General features: G+C 37.4%; 1 protein-coding gene across 4 annotated transcripts; it reads left to right on the plus strand.

Moving 5' to 3' along the window:
• Positions 1-1,109: 1,109 nt before the first annotated feature.
• cmc2 (C-x(9)-C motif containing 2) lies at positions 1,110-14,549 on the plus strand. 4 transcript variants are annotated; one of them, XM_026231243.1, is made up of 5 exons: positions 1,110-1,411; positions 1,722-1,806; positions 11,966-12,094; positions 12,618-12,689; positions 14,160-14,549. In XM_026231243.1, the coding sequence occupies exons 3-5, from the start codon at positions 12,014-12,016 to the stop codon at positions 14,241-14,243; spliced, it is 237 nt and encodes a 78-aa protein (XP_026087028.1). In that variant the 5' UTR covers positions 1,110-1,411; positions 1,722-1,806; positions 11,966-12,013; the 3' UTR covers positions 14,244-14,549. The 4 variants fall into 4 exon arrangements, with proteins under 4 accessions (XP_026087028.1, XP_026087027.1, XP_026087029.1 ...); XM_026231242.1 differs by having other exon boundaries at positions 11,969-12,094; XM_026231241.1 differs by having other exon boundaries at positions 1,111-1,411; positions 11,959-12,094.
• Positions 14,550-24,340: the final 9,791 nt, after the last annotated feature.

The raw sequence follows: 24,340 nt of genomic DNA on the forward strand, positions 1-24,340 counted from the left end.
TAATTTTTTTAGGTTATTTTTCTGATGTTGAATTTAAGTTGTTTTGAAATTAGTTGTAAAAACTACTTTTAGTATAGAAAAAAACAGAAAAGCACAAATGTTATTTAGAGGCAAAGAAAAAAAATGATAGAAGAATGTGTCATTTTCAAATTATAACTTGCTTAGCAAAAATAAATAGCACTCTAGTCTTCAGTGTCACATCCTTCAGAAATCATTCTAATATGCTGATTTGCTGATTATTAATATTTAAAACATGAGTAATTTTCTTTTTCAGTAGGCTATTCTTTGTTGAACAGAAGGATCCAAAGATCAGCATTTATGTGAAATAAAAAGCTTTTGCAACATTATACACTATTCAAAAGCTTAGAATCAGTATAATGTTTTTATTTTTTGGAAAATAAATTATAGAAATGAATACTTTTATTTAGCAAGGATTCATTTAAATAGATCAAAAAGACATGATGATAAAGACATGATCATTTTACAAAAGAATTATATTTTTTTATAAATGCTGTTCTTCTGAACGCCCCACGTGGCCCCCGCATAATCTATGCCCCTGGCTGTGTGTCATGTAACTTTCACTTAAGAACAAAAGTAAAAAGGTCATCAACATTGTTTATGAGGACAGGAATGAAGAGCAAGTAAAGCATCTCTGCAAAATATACAGGTGTATTTCAATAAATTAGAATGTTGTGGAAAAATTCATCCAGAATGCAATAGTAATCATGTGCACGTTTTAGTAAAATTGAGGGAACTAATTAGTAAATCAAGCGCAAAATGTATTCATTTTTTCTTGCATGTCATGTGCGGGGCTCCGTAAATTGTGATGATTTTGGGTCACATTTAACAAAAATCTCAAATTAGAATATGGTGACATGCCAATCAGCTAATCAACTAAAAACAGCTGCAATATTTTTTTTCATTTGTAAATGTTATATTCTTCTTGATTGTATATTATTATTGTTATTTTTTTCTGTTTTATTTTCTAGCTTGTCTATTTATTTTGCTTAGTTCTTATGTTTTATTTTCATCATAGGCTTGCAAGCAAAATCCTAATCCATATTCCAGCCCAGTCGGTGGCGGTAATGCACCTCTAAGTTAGGTTGCCAACCGCCAATAAACACAAAAGAAGAAGAAAAAGAAGCCAACGCAAGACGCAGCGCCACACACATGATGTAATGATTAGTTGGATATAGTGTGTGCTTTTTTTTTTAAACGGATCATTGCATTACAAAGTAAATAACGGACATGTCTGAGAGACCATCAAATATTAATGAGCAAAATACATTTCTGATATACTAAAAACGTGAATGTCACTCTGTAAACACGTGAACAGTGCTGCCCTTCACGAGCGACAACAGAGGTGTCAATTCAACCTCTGTTCTCGGATGAACCGTCTTTAAGAGCATTGGTGAGCTGATATTCTTTCATAACTGTAATGTGTTATTGACTGCTTCTGCTTATGTAGGAGTGATTGAGAACAGTTCTACGAAGCAACCATTTTTCTTTACAAACAATCGTATACAAAAGATTTGTACAGTTTACATAATCGAAAACGCATTCTTGATAGTATAAAGTGTGATATCAACACGAAACCAATTAATTAAAAAAGGTAATGAGAGTGTACTTGAATCACTTTTCTTACTTCCTTAGTTATCATGCATTTAAAATAAAATGGCCACACTTTTTCCCCAGTTATTAACAAAGTTCTCTCAATACAGCACCATATATGGGACTGTTACTATCTCTTTTTTGAAAAAAAGAGTCCTCAAGGGAATTCAGAAGGTGTTCAGATACATTTTCAAGGTATGTTTCATCCTTATGCTGTAATACTCAATAATAAAAAAAAAAAGTATAATAAATCATTTTAGCTTAACTGGGAGATTTAGTTTTTCGATGATAACTCTGTGTAGTTTTAAATACACCTTGTAGAATGAAGTAGTTGTATAATGACTTATTTTTATTAAAACCATTTTGATTGTACTAATGAACCAATGAGAGAAAACTGTTTGAAATTTGGAATCAATACAAAAGATATCTGTGGCCATCTGCTGGTCAAATTATTAATGACAAACTGTTGTGTCCTACTACAAGAAGCATAGATAGATAGATATATAAACAAACGTTATACTGTAACTGATTAACTTATTTGAAAATTTAATTAAATGGCTTAATACTAATACATTTTTTTTGCTGTTGCAGGTAAGTGTTCCAAATTTCAGAGGATTATAGAATGAGTGATGGGATGGGATGGGGAGGCTGTAGTATCCTTAATGTCATGTCAAATTTCCTAATCAGATTTAAGATGTTGTAGACTGGAATGATAATCAAGATCAACCTATATTTGACAGTTTCTCTTTTTTTTTTTTTTTTTTAATCAACATTGGCAGATAAATGAGCTTAATTTACAGAAGTATTTCTGCTTCGTTAATGAATAATGCACAATGCACATTTTCTGATTTCAAATATGTTAAAGCGAAATTAAATCAAATGGATAGTTCACCCAAATCTAAAAATTCTGCCATTATATACGCTCATTCATGTTGTTCCAAACCCATAAGACTTCCGTTCATTTTCAGAACACAAATGAGGATATTTGTAATTTTCTCTTATTATTTAAATTGCATAACAGATTTATTAGACCATCACCACTCAATGTAATGTATGCACCATAGCTGCCCTAAAGTAACAGTTGATAACAATCAAATAAATCTCACTCCCTGATATTTTGTGATGTAATAATCTATTAAAACATTTATTTTGTATTATTATACACAATCATTTACGAAAATTAGACATGGTATTACTATAGTAAATGTTTAGTAGGCTATCCAGTTTTTTTTTGTGTTTTTATTACCAGTTATAGCCAATAACCACAGTTTTACTACAAATACCATGGTTAAGCTATGGTTAGTGTTGCAAAACATTGTTTTTACGATGGTTTAACTAATAACCAATAACAATTTCCCGTATTTTATATACAAATTTTCATGTTATATGTTTATTTTATGGCATGTATTTGTGCAAATGATTAGGCAGCCGAAGCACACACCACATAGAATAAATCTGCACATTTCAAGGCACTTCAGTGGACCTTAATGTTACCTGTGTTGTCAATGTTTCAAATATTTTTAATATATCAATAATAAAGTATGACAGGCTTTTAGTCAAGTCTTTATCACTTTATTACAATTAAGCAAAACAAAATGTCAAACATTTACTTTTCACAAGCCGTATCGTTCTCATATAGGAACAGAAAATGTTGGGAAACATCACCTTTTTCCATTCTTTTGGGTCGTTTGTCCAGTCACAGATACCCTACAGATATTCCGACCCAATACGGCTTAGTTAGCTCAGCTCATGTATGTTGCTAGGCCTGTCACGATAACAAATTTTGCTGAATGATAAATTGTCCAAGAAATTATTGCAATAAACGATAAAATCGTCATTCTAAGACTAGTTTCAACTAATGATAATGGCATAAAAATGCAGGTACACCTTTTCAAAGATCAAAAAACTTGTATTTTATGGCAGTTTCAGAGCAAGACAAACCAAAATGTTGACTTTGTGTGGCTTAAAAGGAAATAATATTGTATGTTATATTATGTATATGCCAGTTAGGGATGCTCATATTGACCGTTTAAACGTTAACCGAAAGTAAACATTTTGACCGTTGAAGGAGCTCGATAAAGGGGCCGTTCACATATCACTTCTTTTTTTTGTGCTCAAGTTCGTTATTTCAAATGCGGTACGCATGCTCATAATGAAAGAGATGTGCTTGTTTTTTTCCAGGCACGACTGCACAGCATCTAGTTTAAAACATCTCAGTTGTTCAGAATGACGCAAGCGCACCAGGTCATGTGTAAAGAACCGACTCAAACAGCTTCCTTCAGGGTGAAAATACCCGTTGTTTTTGAAAAACGGGGTGCACCAAAACACTGCAGAGTTTTATTTTACTTTTCTTCATAAATCTTGTAGCAGAGTTACAGCAAGGGTTTTTAGGTGGTGGGAATCCATTACTGAAATTTCCTCGTTGTAACGGATATCGGAGCTGATCGATGTGCTTTGGAATGGAGAAAACGAAGCGCACGCGTGTGCATGTGTGTGTTAACTGGCTGTGTTGACACACGCAACCACACGCCTACAGACATATTTAGCTGAGCAAGCCAAATGAGGCCAATTTCGACAGAAAGGGCAACGAAGTTACAAAATATGTTACAAGGTATTAAAATGAAGTACAAAAGTTGTGCGAGTACAATGCTGTATCGCTTGCGACGCAGACATCCACAAGCAAATGAAAGGCGCTTCCCAAAGCTGGTCACTCTAGCAAGACGTTAAAGGGATAGTTCACCCAAAAATCATAATTATGTCATAAATAACTCACCCTCATGTTGTTCCAAACCAGTAAGACCTTCATTTATCTTCAGAACACAGTTTAAGATATTTTAGATTTAGTCTGAGAGCTCGCAGTCCCTCCATTTAAACTGTGTGTACGGTATACTGTCCATGTCCAGAGAGGTAAGAAAAACATCATCAAAGTAGTCCATTTGACATCAGAGGGTCAGTTAAAATATTTTGAAGCATCGAAAATACATTTTGGTTCAAAAATAGCAAAAACTATGACTTTATTCAGCATTCTTATTCAGTCTTATTTATTCAGTCTTCTCTTCTGTGTCTGTTGTGAGAGAGAGTTCAAATCAAAACAGTTTGTCATATCCGGTTCGTGAACGAATCATTCGCTGTAACCGGATCTGTTTGAACCATTTCACCAAATCGAACTGAATTGTTTGAAATGGTTCGCGTCTCCAATACGCATTAATCCACAAATGACTTGCTGTTAACTTTTTCAATTTGGCTGACACTCCCTCTGAGTTAAAACAAACCAATATCCCGGAGTAATTCATTTACTCAAACAGTACACTGACTGAACTGCTGTGAAGAGAAAACTGAAGATGAACACCGAGCCAGATAATGAGTCGTTCACGAGTCAAGAACCAGTTGCATAAGTTTTCGGATCACCAGTAGTTCTTTCGGACAGTTCCGACAGAAGAAAGCGGTTCACCGGTTCTTTTGCGCTCGACGCAATGGCGTCATTTGCGATGTTTGCCCTTAATTCAGGCCTTCGGTTTACCTGGGCTCATAACATTAGCACAGAATCAGTACAGAATTATTCACCAAAAGAATCAGTTTGGTTCAGACGCTCTGTGTGTCAGTCTGTGTCACGCTGAATCACAAATGCGCAGTATCATCAGCTCCTCGGTTCTCGAATCGGACGCGTCTGATAGAAACAGTTCTTGACTCGTGAACGTCTGTTGTTCGTTATCTGGCTCGGCTCGGTGTTCATCTTCAGTTCTCTCTTCAAAGCAGTTCAGTCAGTGTACTGTTTGAGTAAATGAATTACTCCGGGATTTTGGTTTGTTTTAACTCAGAGGGAGTGTCAGCCACATAAAAAAAGTTAACAGCTTAAGTCATTTGTGGATTAATGCGCGAACCATTTAAAACGATTCAGTTCGATTTGGTGAACTGGTTCTGAAATGGACATGGACAGTATACCATACATACAGCTTCAATGGAGGGACTGAGAGCTCGGACTAAATCTAAAATATCTTAAACTGTGCTCCGAAGATAAATGGAGGTCTTACTGGTTTGGAACGACATGAGGGTGAGTTATTAATAACATAATTATGATTTTTGGGTGAACTATTCCTTTAACTCTTTATTCCCAGGACATCTGTGCTTTCGGAGCGGGTGTTTTTTGCCGCAGACTGTTCACAGGCTGCGCTCCAGTCTAACCCCTCATCACATCATGATATGCTAAATTATTTAAATAAAAATAGAAAAAAATTATCTCGACCGAAAATATTATTATATTTTTTTTTTATTGTGCGATTAATTGATTTATCGACTATCGCGACAGCCCTATATGTTGCTCTGTTGAGTGGCAGAAATGACTTTATGTAGGCCATTCTGAGCCTACACTATGCTTTTCCAGTGAGGGGAAAGGACTGTTATCATCCACGGCGACTGTGCCCACACAGCTATGCACGATACCGAACAAACCAATGCCTGATTATCATTTTACAAAAAATGTATAAGAAATAAAATAATGCTGCAAAGTTCTCCACTAAATAAAATACTCCGTCTCAAACCAATATCACATGATAAAATATATTGAAAAATATAAATAAATAACTATGATTACAGTGCAGCATTACCAATCCCAGTTTGTAGGCCTGCTCATATTAAAAAAAAAAAAAAAAAAAATGAACGTAACAGGAGATGAGCCCCTTTACTTCTGCACCACCTAGCTTGATAAACCCCTTCTCAAAGACTTACTGTTTGACAATTTTATTTGGGTAACACATATTCTGAATGCCTTCGGCAGAATTCGAATGAGCCATTTTAATCTAGATTAATCTAGATTAATTTCAAGATCACAATGAGATTAATCTCGATTAAAAAAATGTATCTATGCCCACCTCTAATATATATATATATATATATATATATATATATATATATATATATATATATATATATATATAGTCATGGTACCAAAATTTCAGTATTCGGTACCGATACCAGTGAAAATCCACGGTTCCCGGTATCAATTTCGGTACCAAAGCAAAACACAAAAATATGCTAAATAAAAAAAAAGGCCATTCTTTATACTTATTTACAATTGTGTTTAAAGTTTTTCTACAAGTTATATAATAATAAAAAACAGTAAACAAGTTTCACCCAAATTTAATATGACTTTTAATTTATTAAATTTAAACACATTTTATTTTTGGTAAATAAAGGGGATTTGCTATTAAAATAAAAACATGGAAGAAATATTGTGATTTTATTTCTTTAAAAAGTAAAGTTTTATACATTTTTTTTCAACAGTAGTAGCAGTATCACATACATTTTAATAAATAATAGTAATATTTCTAGCGCAATGCCTTTATGTAAAAATGAACTTTTAGGCCTAATGAATGCATATTTGTCATTTTAACTGAACTTAAGACTGGTGGTGATGCTTGAGATATTTTTGGTCATTCAGGGTTTCTGTAAAAATAGTAATAGATCATATTAATTATTATTAAAAGATAATACTACTACTAATTCTACTATCAAACTAATGTATATACAATGCACTATGAATTGATGAGCTGCTGGGTTCATGAATATTAATCACGTTGTCTGCGTTCGGTTAAACTGATTTGCTGAAATCAAAACAGGGACGGTACTAAATCAGCGCCAGCCAATGAAATTGTCATTTGCGCATTAGCTCCGCCCACTACCAGAGAAACCGGTATGTCTTCTGCTTGTTCGAAAATGAATATGAATAATTCAAAATGAACTCCATTATTTTGACAGGAGAAGACAATAAAGAATAGATTACATTTAGTGTTTGATTCAGCGTGGTAAGACTCTCTCTCTCTCTAACTTTGACAAATTCCATGACTGTCCATATTAAAATGTAAGTTTCATTTTCATGACTGGATTTTGAGATTCCGTCCTCGTTTTCTGCTTCGCGGAAATCATAGCGCTGAACTGGGTTTGAACAGGACCTCTGTACTACCGGTACTTTAAGAAACCTGGTACCATTACATTTACATTTTTTTAGTACCAACTTGGTACCGAAGTACCGGGTCTTTTGACAACACTAATATATATATTAGCGTGTCAAAATGAATACGTTAACTCGAGCAATGATTTTTTTTTCAGTTCAACCATAGCGTTTTTGAAGCTCAAAGTGTGCAGAGCGGGCCTTCGCCATCTTGGCATTGCCTCATCGTGTGATTTTCCCGGACAATCGAAAATGGCCAAAAAGGCGGGAGCTGGTTGCTGGAGCCACGCCCACCTAGCTCGACAGCGATGACAGCAGCGGCAATCCACCTGTCACTCAAGTGACAACACCCTTAATTATGCAGAACTTTAAGGCTTAATATAAATTCAACAGATAAGTTCTAAAAAAAAATTATACCACCCCCTCGCAGTTGTCATGAAGGGCAAAATTTGCTTTATAGACCAAACAAATTTTTTTGAACCAGGCTGTAAATGTTTTTTTTCTGCTGTAAAGTTGGGCATTTTGACATGGGGAGTCTAATGCCCCTTTCATACTGCACGTTGGACCCGAAAAATTGCCAGAGGATTGCCGGGTCGCCTTCTGTGTGAATGCCAACATGTCCCGGGATTGATCCTGGGTCGGAGACCTAGTTAAATTGCCAGGTTCAGTCCCAGAATGAGCGCTGTGTGAACAAAAGCAAGAACTAATGCCGTAAAGGGTGTGACGTAGTGATGACGCACGTTATCACGCTTCTCTTGTACCAGTTGTTTTGAAGGCAGAGCAACGTTCGCGACAAAACAAATATGTGCAAACTGTAATTAACCAGAGATAAGTTTCACTTTCACTTTCCGCAGCCAGCCTGTAGTGGCCAGTTGATAAACTGCAGTTTTAGTCACTCCCTTGTTGGCTTCACGAGAGAGAACGGAAGGTTGCCGATCTAGTTTAAAATGTTAAAAATATTTAACACAATTACTGCAGGGGGCAGGGCTAAGGTTGGCTACCCCACTCACAACTGCTGCTGCAACACGACATGACAAATCCCTGACAGAAAACTGCCTTGTCCTGTTTATGAGGTACTGACACAGAGTTTAAATTCAAAATTCAATTCATGTGTAGACACTAGGCAGATGCGGCGGTGTAGACACTAGCTGGGTTTCCATCCAAAGTTGCGAATTTAACTTATGCGCAAAATTGGAATATCGAACAAAACATTTACGAACAAGCACAGTTTCCATCCAATGAGTTAAAGAGAAAAAATTGTCACTTCCTGATAAACTCGCACTATACATCACTAAGAAAAGTAGGAGAAGCTACTGAATATAATATTATATTTTTAATATACCGTAAAACTTCAAATAATAGCCCGGGCTTCTATTTACCCAAATCGCCGAACTGCACCGGCTTGTATTTGAGACAGGCGTCTATAAGAGACAGGCCTTTAATTTAGCGTTGAGATATTCAAGCATGACAGTAGGAGGTTACCACATTATATTACGTTTTATATATAATTAATTTGAATGTGTTTAACAAATCATTTAATGTAAGAAATGTCTTTGGCTATTGCCAGCTTACAAAAAAATTATAATCATAAAAAACAAAACTATGTGACCGCGATGGGAGGAACAATACAAGTTAACTTATCCCTAAACGAATGTGTTTAACAAATAATTTAGTGTAAGAAATGTCTTATATTACTGGCAGCATAATGTGACAGCACGATGTGACAGCAATGGGCAGAACAATATTACCGCTAAAATCCATCGAGCATATGAACTTGTTGCCCAAAACATATCAACAAGAAAGAATGAAAGCTACCCTGTAAAACAATTGCAATCATGTGATAGAAAATTACTCTATTCATCACTATCATCATCCCTGCGATCCTCAATTACAAGTTCATTGGCGAATTCCTCCTCCACGTCGCTCTCCTCCACTTCTCCCTCTCCAGCCTCTGCTAACTCTGCCTGCCTTGCTTGCACTAAACACAGCACTCGCCCAGATACGCACGGCTCTCCCTCTTTGAAACAATGGATAAGGTGATCCTCACTTCCATCAGAAGCTACTGTCAGGCCACATACCTAAGGTTAACACCCCGAAGTTAATGAAATATATTACCTCCTCTTTCTCCCTCGAACACACACGCGCCCGCGCAAGCATACCTTAAGGAATTTTTCAGCCGCTCCGTATCCAGCTCTCTTTGTATCAACCGAGAAATGTCGCTGCTTCTTCTGAATTTTGTTCGGCAAATTTGAAAACTGTCAGCTTAAAATGTCAAATCATACTTATTTATTTTTGTCTCCATGGAGGTATTGAGAGAATTAAGAAAAACTGAAGACTAAAAGAAAGTTCGTTAACCTCTTTATTATGTTGCCATAGTGAGTCGTTCATGAACTGTTGTGTCTGTCACGTGAAATCTAATCAAAACATAGAACCGACGATCTGACGGGTTTGAGAAGATCAAATACAACCCGATACTAAAAAAAACAGACCAGGCCTCTATTTGAGACCGGCCTTTATTTACCCAAACCTGTCGTCACACCAGGCGTTTAAAAGAGACAGGCGTCTATTTGGGACTCGGCTATTATTTGAAGTTTTACGGTAATAAATTACTTGCACCTCAGAACGAGCAGATGAAAAACAATGAATATGGTTATTGCTTTCAGAGGTGGATGCTGCTGTTTGGGAACGCAGTCGTTTATCAGTTCTGGGAGGCATACATAAATACTTTGATACTTGATTTCCAAATGACCATAACAAAATTTTAGATGCTGTGGAACAAGATCAGTCTGCTGCTTATTCAGGTTTTACCACCCCATAGCGCAAAGTCACATTACTTTTTTGATGCTCTTGGAGGAATTTATTTGCAAAATACATTTCCAACTCATTTCCAACGCATTTTTATTTGAAATTCTGCGTTTCCATCACTTGATTCCGATGCGATACTTCAGAATGCGCATAAAAGCAGGGTGATGGAAACCCAACTATTGTTCACTGTTCCGCCGCCAAGCAAGTGGTGGATTAACACCTCACCTGCACTCGCTCTCTTTGAAATGGGAATGTTTGCCACATTTCTTGTTAACATTTTATTTATCGCGGTCTCATTTGTATTTGGCCAGTTTGGAGAAAGCATCACCAAACCTGATCAGCCAGGCGTTTGCGATTTTTAGGGAACTTGTACAGACACAGATGGATAACATGAATGGAGATGGATCCAGATCGGCAATGTAGTATTTGGTTTCCCAATAAGCTCCATCGCCCAACAGAAATATTTTATTTTGCTGAATGCATAAACTGTGTATTTTCCTGCAATCAAACCTGCCAATCTAAAGGAAACATTGTGTATGGCGTTTGATGAAATATGCTCAATATGCAAAAATGAATTTAATTTGGTATTTGAGTGCTGTCTGAGAAATGGCTTGCTTGTGTGCATGCTTCAGGTGTGCGTGCACACAGAGATGATCTGTAAGAGCCTTTTTTTTTTTTTTGGCAAGTGAAAGTATAATTTGCATTGTCTTTAAATGGATGGATAGTAATTTTGAGAGAATATTAAACATATCTTAAATTGTGTTCTGAAGATGAAGTGAAGTCTTATGGATTTAGAGTGACATGGGAGTAAACATGAGAGTTAATTTTGGTGAAGTTTATTTTAAGACTGTTTGAATTAGGGATGTCCCATGCATTTTTAACTGATTGGTATTGTCTCTCCTAAGCCTGGTCATTATTTTTACATCGGGTGCCATGACAGTGTCACACAGTAGGAGGCGATATGTGCCTTTTAAGTGGTTTTTCCAACCACCATTTAAAAAAAGAAGCAGATCAAATGTACATGCCTATGCTTGAGAACCAGTGAGGTCTGATCTTGTATTTGTTTTTGATGCACACAAATCTCTACTTTTTTCCCTTTCAGTTGCAATTATTCTGTTTATTATACATAATATAGAATACAATTAATTTATATCAGTAGTCCCATATTCATAATTGTGACCACAAAGTCTGTTTAATATTGTTTACATCTACCAATGTCTTATACACAAACACACACATCTCGTTAGATACTCAATATTCAGTGACTCAGATTGGATCAGAGGTACAAAAACCTGATCAGCACATCCCTAAGTACTTGTGAAAACGTCTTAAGGAAATTAGATGTTTTACAAAAACATTTTTGTTTAAAGATAGTTATTTATGCCTTTGTCCCACACACCATCATACAATCTGGGATTATAGGAATGGGCAAAGACAATTGAGATAAAGCATAAATCCATAGAAGAAATAAGACTTATAAGATTGAAATAAGAAATAAGATTGCTTTTGAATGCCTTACCTGCAAAGTACAGTACACTGAACATTTTTAGGTACATCCTTTCCCCACCCTCCCTCCCTGACTTTAATTATTATAGTTACCAGCAGGGCAAGTGTTGTCACAGTTTGCAAGACATACAGCCTTAACTCAAGATGCACTCGGATCTGTCACCCCATCTACATACTGATGAGTGCAATCAGCTAATAACGCTTCTCAAACAGTGCCACAAGGAGGTATGGAACACACTCATGCAATTATGCTTTTCAGAGTTACATTTTCTTCTCCTCAGTTGTACAATCCACAAACCATGCAGAAAAAAAAAATATTTGTGAATGAAACAAACCAAGAAATAAAATCTGTTATCGTTTATCTCATACCTTTAGCCTAATGTAATTTCAAACCTGTATGATTTTGTTCTGTGGGCCAAAAATGTAGTCAACAGAAAAATGTATATGATTTAATAACTCATATAAACTTAATAATTTTTTTTTCCTGGGAAGAAAGTCATACAGGTAAGACATGATGCTAAGTAAAAAGATGACAGGATTTTATTTTTGAGTAAACTACTGTATTTCTTTAAATATCTATTAGATGCAAGTACATGCTACTTTTTGGATTGTACCATTTCTTCTGATGTATAATTTTTTTCTGATAATTTTTTCATAAAACTTGTGCACTAATTACAGAGAGTGCAAAATGTTTATCTTGGTGTGAAAACAGGCTTGTAAGAAAAATAATGTCTGGCTCTGTCATTAGCATAATGTCCTCAGGTTCTTTGGCACATGCAATGATTTGGATCGTGCAATGCGGGTCTGTCTCAAGAAAGAGGTGAGTATGTGATTGTGTGGTGCTCGTTGTGATTTCCTGTAGCTTGAGAATGCAAATACTGAATTCTTTGTACCACTAAAAGTCACTTTGGATAAAAGTGACCATTTTCACCTGGTATTAATATTGCATTAGTAAAAATTGATTACAAAAATTATGTGTTGCTGTGTTTAGATGAGTGAATGTGTTTGTCCCTGCAGTTTGTGTGTGTTCATCCTACCTCTTGCAAATTAAAGGCATAGTTCACCTAAAAATTATATTTGTCATCATATACCGGCGACTGTGATTTCACCAAGTAAAGCATGTTCCTGGATCAACATCCTTGTTGATCTTGGAACAACATTCCAACTGACCAATCAGAACTGAGGGATAACTTTACAGGGAATATCTATTTTAAGCCTGTTTTATACTTCTGCGTTGAACCTACACCGTAGGGTATGCGTCAGTTTTCATTTATACTTCTGTGTCATTGTCTGCGTCGACGTGCAGTACACATGCAGAACGCTAGTCTGCAGTGTCCATGGGCATGTTGCTGGTGTAACCTGCAGTACCACGACAAAAGCTGAAGAAGCGGCTTGTCAGAGAAGCATTATATCCGTGATGGCAACAAATAAATATCAAATAATTAAATCATTACTTAAAGCTACAAAAGGAGACAACAACGGAACAGGAGAAGATGGCATTCTTTTCATCTCCACAAGGACTTGTACTACGGCAGATCAACATTGGTTTTCGTGGACGCTACTGTTGTATAATGCTATTTAGTATAATACGTGATAAGACACTTGTTCTTTGCTTTGTTTTATTTTATATACGAAGGTGTAACATTAAATTATATTAAAGTGCATATAAACGCACACAAAACTCAAGTACATACAGAGGGGGACGGATTCAAGCAGATCAATCACGATGTTTGCAGTCCGCGTAGAATTGACACGCTGTTGAGATTTCTGAAGAGGTGCACGTCAGGCTACGGCATACGCTACGGTTTAGGGTGTGCGTCTACGCGTAGGCTATGGCGTAGAAGTATAAATCAGCCTTTAGGCTTATGATCAGGGTTAGGTGCTTCTACAATCTTGCTTCTAAAATCATTTCACACTAATTTTAGGATTAAATTATGGGTACGGTTAGGTTTGAGGGTTGGGATTGTGTTTAGTCTTTATTTTTGGACAGTAATGTTGATCCTGGATCAATTTGATAGTCATGTCATTGTGGAACACATTCAACTCATCATTATAGGAAGCCCACTCCTCCCCTGTCGTGTATCTGTAGTATTAATACCAGATGGAAACAAGGCCAAAGCATCTTCCATACAAATGAGTCTAGAATGTTTTTTGTTGTTGTTGTTTTCCCTGAGGCATTAAATCAAAAGATTTCTGAAATCAGTCTCTAAGTAAAGCTTGAAATATGAATGCTCTGATTTGTCTAGCTGTCTTCATTTAAAATCATTTGCCTCTCTGTTTGTCCACACAGTACAAGGCAAAGAGGGAGCGCAGCAATGCCCATGCAGAAGAAATGAGACAGCGTTTAAAGGAACAACCAAAAGAGCATCCCTAGTATCAAACAACACCCCCAAAACTACTTCAGACATGCTCTAGCTTCTGGTGTTCTAAGGGTGCCTGGACACTTTAAATCTGGAATACTTTTCTATGAGGATTAATGAATCATGAACCTTGCAGTAAATAAGGTTGTCTGAAGATTTACAATGATAGAGCTTGTATGTTTATTTAAGAATGTTTAATTGCTGACCCTGAACTGTATCCCAGATATGACCTACTGATCTGGAGAGAGGGTATGAAAAAAATTCCAAAATTGTGATTGATTAAATTCCGATGTAAAAAATAAAGTTAAAAATGAACATTGTCTTAGCACATTTATTGTCAACTTGTCTACATGAATATATTGTTGTTTAGAGAAAAAATGGGCCTGCATATCTAATCGGTTGAATTATTGTCAGTGCCATGACTGAGATGAGACCTTTGAACAAGGTACTTAAACCCCCAACTACTCCCTGGGCGTCACAGCAAAAACTACTCACTGCTGTGTGTGTGTGTGTGTGTGTGTGTGTGTGTGTGTGTGTGTGTGTGTGTGTGTGTGTGTGTGTGCGCGTGTGTGCGCGCGCGCACTTGGATGGGTTAAACGCAGAGCACAAATTCCAAGTATGGGACACCATACTTGGCTACACGTCACTCACTCATATCCATATTCACTCTTTACCAGAAGGTGGAACTTTTGGAGCAGCAGTATTATAGCCATTACATAAAGTAAACACTTTGTTATTAGGCATTATACTGAGGTAATATGAAAACCCTTTAATAGGTAATATCAAAACTTATTAAAGTTAATAAACTTATATATCAAAATATTAAGAAGTAATAGGAAAAGGTTCCTGGCCAAAATGTGAATTTACAGGTGTGATTTAAATGTAAAATTACACAAAATTTTCATTTTTCATCATTAGTAGATCAAAACAATCAGTTTTCATAAATGTTGGCTATTTGGTGGTTGTTAGAATTTAAAAAAAGAGTACAGCAAAACTAAGTAGCAATCCTTGGTCTTATTCACATGTAATATCTAAATTATTGGAACAGTATTAATTAATAAAGGTGCAGGATTTAATAAAAATAAATATACACAACAATATATATCTAAATTACGGCCTATGCTCTCAATGTCAAATGCAGAAATGTTAATCCATGCATTTATGACCTCAAGGTTAGATTATTGTAATGCTTTATTGGGTGGTTGTTCTGCACGCTTGGTAAACAAACTACAGCTAGTCCAAAATGCAGCAGCAAGAGTTCTTACTAGAACCAGGAAGTATGACCATATTAGCCCGGTCCTGTCAACACTCCACTGGCTCCTTATCAAACATTGTATAGATTTCAAAATATTGCTTATTACTTATAAAGCCCTGAATGGTTTAGCACCTAAGTATTTGAATGAGCTCCTTTTTCATTATAATCCTTTATGTCTGCTACGTTCTAAAAACTCAGATCCTTTTCCTATTTGGCACCTAAACTCTGGAATAACCTACCTTACATTGTTCGGGAGGCAGACACACTCTTGCAGTTTAAATCTAGATTAAAGACCCATCGCTTTAACCTGGCTTACACATAACATAATATCCTTTTAATATTTTAATATTTTTTTAATTTAGGCTGCATTAATTACGTAAACCTTGTCTCAGACGACCACCAGGACAAGACCACAAGAAACAGATGATTCTTCTGCACAATCTGACTTTGCTGCAGCCTGTAATTGAACTGCTGGTTTCGTCTGGTCAGAGGAGAACTGGCCCCCCAACTGAGCCTGGTTTCTGCCAAGGTTTATTTTCTCCATTCTGTCACCGATGGAGACATGGCTTGCTTAGTTGGGGTCACTTCATCTACAGCGATATCATTGACTTGATTGCAAATAAATGCACAGACACTATTTAAACTGAACAGAGATGACATAACTGAATTCAATAATGAACTGCCTTTAACTATCATTTTGCATTATTGACACACTGTTTTCCTAATGAATGTTGTTCAGTTGCTTTGATGCAATGTATTTTTTTTAAATCGCTATATAAATAAAGGTGACTTGACTTGACAATATGACAATGTCTTAAAAAGATAAAGTATGATGCAATGGTATAGCAGCTGAGGTATGGGTACAAGTAGTGCAGAGGAAATGTAAAAGAATAGTGCATGAATCTAGTTAAAAATGTAACAAGTAGTGTAAAATGTAAAAACAGTAGTGCAGAAATACAGTTTAAAATACTAATTGCATCTATGCAATGTTCAGTGTTATTGTGATCAAGAAAGACAGAGAGTCTATGTAGATTCACGAATGGCTCTGTGGTAGAACCTGTTTTTGAGTCTGTTTGTCTGTGATGTGATAGACCTGAAATGTCTACCAGAGAGCAGCTGGTCAAACAGCTGATGTCCAGGTTGGGATTGGTCTTTAAGTATATTGGCTGCTTTACTGAGGCAGTGAGAGCTGAATAAGATCTTCAGAGAGGGCAACGTTAAAACTGTTGTTAACTGCATTTTTATTTTGAAATGTGCTTCCGTTTAATTAATTAAAAAAATAGCATAAAGACATATACACAGACAGAGTAGCTCTCATACAAGACTTCTGCTCACATTCCGCTCAACAGCTCATGCTGTTGTCACTGCTGCAAACTCCCACATATACAAATAATTATTCTAAAAATATATTTCCCCCAAGTGTAGTCTACTCTGCTTCAGCCCGGAAATTAAAAAAAAAAAAAAACATACATGCAGGTCCTTGAAAGTGCTTAAATTTATTTAGGTTAAGTGTTACACGTGTGAGGTACTTTGTGTTGTACATTTGCCATGGCGTTAGAGTTACCATATTTCCTCTTTTTTTCCCGGGCATGTCCTCTTTTTGGACCAAAAAAAAAAAAAAAAGCGTATGGCGGGGATTTCTGAATCACCCAAAATGTCGGGAATTCTGCTTTTACTTTTTACAGTCACCAGCATTTTTATATTAGAGCACTGTGATGGACGGTTTTCTTAAACCCCCTCCCACTGAATTTCTGACCATTATTGCCCGGTCCCATGATTTGATACGGTGATAGAGTTCAAGTGACAAAGTCTTTGTGCCAGACAGGTGGGCGTCTGGCTCTGGGTTGTCTTTGGGTTTCTGGTGCAACAACCAGATTTGGAACCCCAGTAGGTTCATTATCCAAATGGCTTGTCCAGGACAAGGTGGCAGGTGTACTGTGTTCCACACTTTCCCATCATCCAGGATATATATGTCCTGGCCTTTTTGTCCCAACACTGTAGATGGCGAACTGAATTTTGACCTGCTTTTTTTCACATGAGCAGGTATCTTCACATGCACTTTGTCTCCTGGTCGTAAAGTAGATGTTTTTGCAGCACGTTTGATGTCAGTGTAGGTTTTGATTTGAGACTGTCGGGCATGAACACAAGTTTGGTTTCCAGAGCTCCTCTTCCAAACTTGCTGTTTGAACACAATCCTTCAGGACACTGTTCAGCACCATTAGCTTGTCGAAAGTACAGGGAGGTACGTACATGTTTAATATTTCTGCTTGTGAGGAATCCAGCAAAAGCAAGAGATGTGAATTGCACACCATTATCAGTCACAATTTCCACTGGGTTGCCAAACTGGCTGAACGTTGTGGCAAGAAAGTCTGTAACGGTATCAGTAGAGACGTTACTGGTGAAGGCTATTTCTGGCCACTTACTTTAATAGTCAACTAACGTTAGTGCATACCTGCAATCCCAGGTCCCTAACTCAAATGGTCCAACAATGTCCAGTCCCACCTTTTGCCAGGGGGCAGCCGGAAGTGGTACAGGCTGAAGGGGAGGTGTATGTGTTTTGGCACTTTTGTCTTGGGCTTGGCAAAGCTGACACGAAGTGATGGCGGACTGGGCTGAGTGATCCATACCAGGCCACCAATGCAAGTTTCGAAGACGCTGTTTGGTCCTGACGATACTCTGGTGACCCTGATGAGCTAAGTTAATTAGAGCTCCACGCAAAGATACTGGCACCACCAAGCAGTATGAACCTCTAAAGACCAAGCTGTCTTGTGCTGGCCAGTTCATCCCTGATATGAAAATATCGTGTTAGCTCAAGGGTTTTCTTGCTTTTAGGCCAGCCTGTAAGTAGTTGCTGTCGCAGTGTTGACAGTTCAGGGCAAGCAGTGCATTCTTTGGAGAACTCCTCCAATGAAAGAGTATGGGGTTCAGCTGAGAGAAATGCCATCATGTCGGGTTCAATGGCTGAGTCAGTAACATGACAGGTGTGCAAGGGCAGGCATGAGAGGCAGTCCGCTGTGACATTTTTGAATCCTGGCTTGTAGGATACTTCATAGTTACAGCAGAGCAGACGGGACGGACCATCTTGCAATGCGCATCCAAGCACGGCCCATACCTTTAGTTGCCAGCAAGGTAGTTAGAGCCTGGTGATCCGTCCAAAGTGTTAAGCGTCAGCCCCACAAAAATGTTCACCACCGTTCAACAGCCCAAATGCAGGCTAGGGCCTCTTTCTCCACAATGGAATACTTTTGCTCTGCAGTTGAGCGTGAGCGAGAGGCAAATGCAACAGTATGCTCGGAACCATTTGTGTGAATCTGAGTTAAAACAGCCCCTAATCCATAATCAGAGGCATCACAGGTTAACAATGTTTGCAGTGCTGGGTCAAAGATTGCTAGAGCCGGCCTGTTCACAATAAGCTCCTTCAATTTCTCAAAGCTTTTCTGTGCACTCTCAGTCCATCTAAAAACACCCACATTCCTTAAGCATGCCCTCATAGGCAGTTTATGCAGTTATATTGTAAAACTAAAATACCTTTTTTAGTTTGCGGTGTTAGGTTTTTGGCTGCATTTGAAGCTCTTCAAATCATCATGTTTGGTTGCAGTGCGTCCATACACAATCATGTCATCTAGATAGGTCTAAACTCCATGAAGTCCTTTCAGTATTGTAACCATCATTTTTAAAAAAGCCGCAGGTGCCGAGGCCAAGCCATAAGGTACCTGACGAAATCGAAACAACCCATCATGGGTGATGTCCTCGTGAAGCATCACATGGAGGTATGCATTGTTCAGATCGATGCTAGAGAACATTGTTTCGTATTTTAACTCCGTGAATAAGTCCTCCTTGTGTGGAAGTGGATGGCTATCGATTATTACCACTCTGTTTGGCTCCCGCAAATCCACAAATAACCATATTTCCCCATTGTTATTTGTCATCACCACAATAGGTGACACCCACGGCGAAGCATCCACCCACTCAATGATGCCTTCAGCTTGTAAGTGGCAAAGCTCTTTTGAAACTGTGCCTATCTCCACAACTTAGATACTAGTACTGGCCACTGCATCCCCATAGTATACTTGTGCAGATAAGCATCCAAGTACAGGCAGTGCCGCTTTCGAGTAATTCACCAGTTGTATTTGTGGAGGTCGTAAAGGCAGTGAACTGAAGTGCTGCTCATAAAGGTGACAAGGAAGGATAGAAACAGCAGAACCCATGTCCACAGTGAGCTCAATCATAACAGGGCTCACTTTCTCAGTTCCAATGGTTACAGTGCATTTTATTTTGTTACACAGCGATTTCCCTATCACTTCAAGTACATGCACAGTTTCAGAAACCTCACTCTCAGGAGCATCAAGTAATTGCACCTTTTTTACAGACCTACAAACCCTTGTGAAATGTCCAACTTTTGCACAATTATTACATTTGACTTTAATAGCAGAGCAGTTTGGGGCATTGGCCAAGTGAGAGCTAGACCCACAACAAAAGCAAATACGACTGAACTGTGCAGTAGACTGTGATAGTGTTCGTTTACTCACAGAATTTCTGCCAAATTTCCGATGACGCTGTGACATGCCATGCTGGGCAGGTTTAATCTCGTGTACGGACAACCGCGTTAAGCGTTTGTGCGTGCTCCACAGCTGTCTCCATTTGGCCAGCCAACAGCATTGCATCCGTCAGTGTTAGCTGTGTCTGTAGCAAGAGATGCTCCCAAATACATGCAGAGGATGCTTTCTCCACTAATTGATCCCGGATCATCTCGTCCGTGCGATCGCCGTAATGAAACAACATAATCCTTTAGCGATTCATCCGGCCGTTGAGTGCATTGTCTGAATCTTTGTCATTCAACGACGACATTCATAGCCGGTGTGAAATGTTCTTCTAAAGCTTTAAAGGCACCGTTAACAGTCTGACCAGTATGAGGCAGCATGTAGAAAACTTTCAACCCCTCGGCTCCCAGGGCACTGTAATAAAACAGCACACTTCCTCTCCTCTGGCCACCAGTCTCCCGTAGCATCAATGGTGACAAGATACAGTATTGTTCAAAATAATAGCAGTACAATGTGACTAACCAGAATAATCAAGGTTTTTCGTATATTTTTTTATTGCTACGTGGCAAACAAGTTACCAGTAGGTTCAGTAGATTCTCAGAAAACAAATGAGACCCAGCATTCATGATATGCACGCTCTTAAGGCTGTGCAATTGGGCAATTAGTTGAATTAGTTGAAAGGGGTGTGTTCAAAAAAATAGCAGTGTGGCATTCAATCACTGAGGTCATCAATTTTGTGAAGAAACAGGTGTGAATCAGGTGGCCCCTATTTAAGGATGAAGCCAACACTTGTTGAACATGCATTTGAAAGCTGAGGAAAATGGGTGGTTCAAGACATTGTTCAGAAGAACAGCGTACTTTGATTAAAAAGTTGATTAGAGAGGGGAAAACCTATAAAGAGGTGCAAAAAATGATAGGCTGTTCAGCTAAAATGATCTCCAATGCCTTAAAATGGAGAGCAAAACCAGAGAGACGTGGAAGAAAACGGAAGACAACCATCAAAATGGATAGAAGAATAACCAGAATGGCAAAGGCTCAGCCAATGATCACCTCCAGGATGATCAAAGACAGTCTGGAGTTACCTGTAAGTACTGTGACAGTTAGAAGACGTCTGTGTGAAGCTAATCTATTTTCAAGAATCCCCCGCAAAGTCCCTCTGTTAAAAAAAAGGCATGTGCAGAAGAGGTTACAATTTGCCAAAGAACACATCAACTGGCCTAAAGAGAAATGGAGGAACATTTTGTGGACTGATGAGAGTAAAATTGTTCTTTTTGGGTCCAAGGGCCACAGGCAGTTTGTGAGACGACCCCCAAACTCTGAATTCAAGCCACAGTACACAGTGAAGACAGTGAAGCATGGAGGTGCAAGCATCATGATATGGGCATGTTTCTCCTACTATGGTGTTGGGCCTATTTATCGCATACCAGGGATCATGGATCAGTTTGCATATGTTAAAATACTTGAAGAGGTCATGTTGCCCTATGCTGAAGAGGACATGCCCTTGAAATGGTTGTTTCAACAAGACAATGACCCAAAACACACTAGTAAACGGGCAAAGTCTTGGTTCCAAACCAACAAAATTAATGTTATGGAGTGGCCAGCCCAATCTCCAGACCTTAATCCAATTGAGAACTTGTGGGGTGATATCAAAAATGCTGTTTCTGAAGCAAAACCAAGAAATGTGAATGAATTGTGGAATGTTGTTAAAGAATCATGGAGTGGAATAACAGCTGAGAGGTGCCACAAGTTGGTTGACTCCATGCCACACAGATGTCAAGCAGTTTTAAAAAACTGTGGTCATACAACTAAATATTAGTTTAGTGATTCACAGGATTGCTAAATCCCAGAAAAAAAAAAATGTTTGTACAAAATAGTTTTGAGTTTGTACAGTCAAAGGTAGACACTGCTATTTATTTGAACACACCCCTTTCAACTAATTGCCCAATTGCACAGCCTTAAGAGCGTGCATATCATGAATGCTGGGTCTTGTTTGTTTTCTGACAATCTACTGAACCTACTGGTAACTTGTTTGCCACGTAGCAATAAAAAATATACTAAAAACCTTGATTATTCTGGTTAGTCACATTGTACTGCTATTATTTTGAACAATACTGTAGTTGTCAAACCTCTTCTTCCAGGTATGAATCGGTACCGAAGGCTGACCCGGGCATTGCAAAAACATAGGAGGCGAGGTAAACTGAGAGCTGCCATCCTCGTCGCCAAATTGTTGTATTTACATTAGTGAAAACGCAGCAGTGACAACCGAGCAGCCACCTGAACACTTCTTTCTCTTTTATTTCTCACTTCTTTCACCTCCAGGTTATTAGTGACACCTAGTGGCAGTATGTTAACATAACATAACATTTCAGGATACAACAACCTGGAAATTGGAAATGAAAATGAATTGCTTTGCTTGTTAAGATAATATAAACCCATGAGGCAAGAAAAAATTCTGGTTACATGAGCCTGAGCTCTTTTCAGAAAAATATTTGCAAAAGTTAATATCAGATCATTTTACAATACAGTATGTACCGAATATTCTTCATGCAAAATAGAAATACAAAAAAATAGAATATCAGATCTCTGTCATATGGCCAAAAAAAATAAATAAATATATATATATATATATATATATATATATATATATATATATTTTTTTTTTTCTTTTTTCAGAAGTGCCAGATTGGTTATTTTTTATATATAATATATATATTATGTTATTAATATATATATATATATATATATATATACATATATATATATATATATATATATATATATATATACATATATATATATATATATATATATACATATATATATATATATATATATATATATATATATATATATATATATATATATATATATATACATATATATATATATTACAAATCATTTGCTGTGAGTTTAACAAAACACAGCTGCAGGTCAAACAGCATTCAGCTGTGAGTTTGATAATGTTCATTTGCAGGTCAAACAGCAAACAGTGGTGAGTTTAACAACACTCACCTGCAGGTCAAACAGAATTCAGCGGTAAGTTTAACCATGTTCAGCTGCAGGTCAAGCAGAATTCAGAGGTTAAATGGCTCGTCCAACATCACTAAGCAGTTTAAGTGTTTTCTTGTCATATCAAATAAAGTCACCTTTGATTATATAGTGCTTTTAAGAATGCAGATTGTTTCAAAGCACTTAACAGTTAAATAGTAAAATAGTGTGTCAATAATGCATTATGCATTATGTGTCACATTGTGAGGAGGACTCTTCTGGTTTCTGTGGTCTTGTCCAGGTGGCTGTCTTTGAGACAATGTCTTCACTGGGCATCTGTCTCTGGGGCTCATCTAGTTGTCCTGGTCTCTCGAATATTCAGGGCTGTAGAGGTCATCTCTAGGTGCTGATACACCATCTGGGCTGGATGCATACTGGATTCGGGTGACTGCAGTGACCATCTGATCTGGATACAGACTGGATCTGGCGGCTACGGTGACCTCAGACTATTCAAAACTCAAAACAGACTAATATAAGCGTAGAGGCCATTCTTCTAACAATGTGTAATCTAATACCGTGTTTCTTGATGATATCGCCCGGGGACCACATTTAAAGAGCGAAAGTAATGGCCCTTGTACTGAGCCTTGAGGTACTCCATACTGCACTCCATACTGATCGATATTATACCTCTTCTTACACTGCAACAAACTATTATTTGAACCATGCTAATACATTTCCACTAATGCCAACAAATTTTCTAGTCTATTCAAAAGAATTGACTAAGGTCAAGTTGCACTAATAGAGATATAACCATGGGTGCACATGGGTTACATTTTTGCAGACTTTACTAATAAAGCATAATAAGTGCAGCAAAACAGATGAGCCCAAAATAAGAACTTTAAAGGGGTCATATGACGTTGCTAAAAAGTTACTAAATTATTTGGTGTAATGCTTTGTCTTTATGCGGTTTCAAGTTCAAAAAACACATTATTTTCCGTATCATGTACATTATTGTTTCTCCTCTATGCCCTGCCTTTCTGAATTCGTATTGAAATGTTACGACCCTTAACAGCGAGAATCAACATTATGCCTTCTTTTCTTTCTTTGCGTGAACTTTTGGACAGCGTTATTCAAATCTTTCCACATCATGATATAGACATGGCATGTTTAACCATGTTTTAGGAGGGTGTGGTTGACTTTTACTTTTATAAAGAATATCTATTTCTAATTTATATATATTGGATTTGAGACTTTAGTCTTTGCAACTTTACAGACATTCTTTATGCACCAAGAGCTTGCAACACTCCAAAGAGAAAGGAAAAATTTA

The sequence above is a fragment of the Carassius auratus genome, chromosome 43, assembly GCF_003368295.1.
Source record: "Carassius auratus strain Wakin chromosome 43, ASM336829v1, whole genome shotgun sequence".
Taxonomy (NCBI): domain Eukaryota; kingdom Metazoa; phylum Chordata; class Actinopteri; order Cypriniformes; family Cyprinidae; genus Carassius; species Carassius auratus.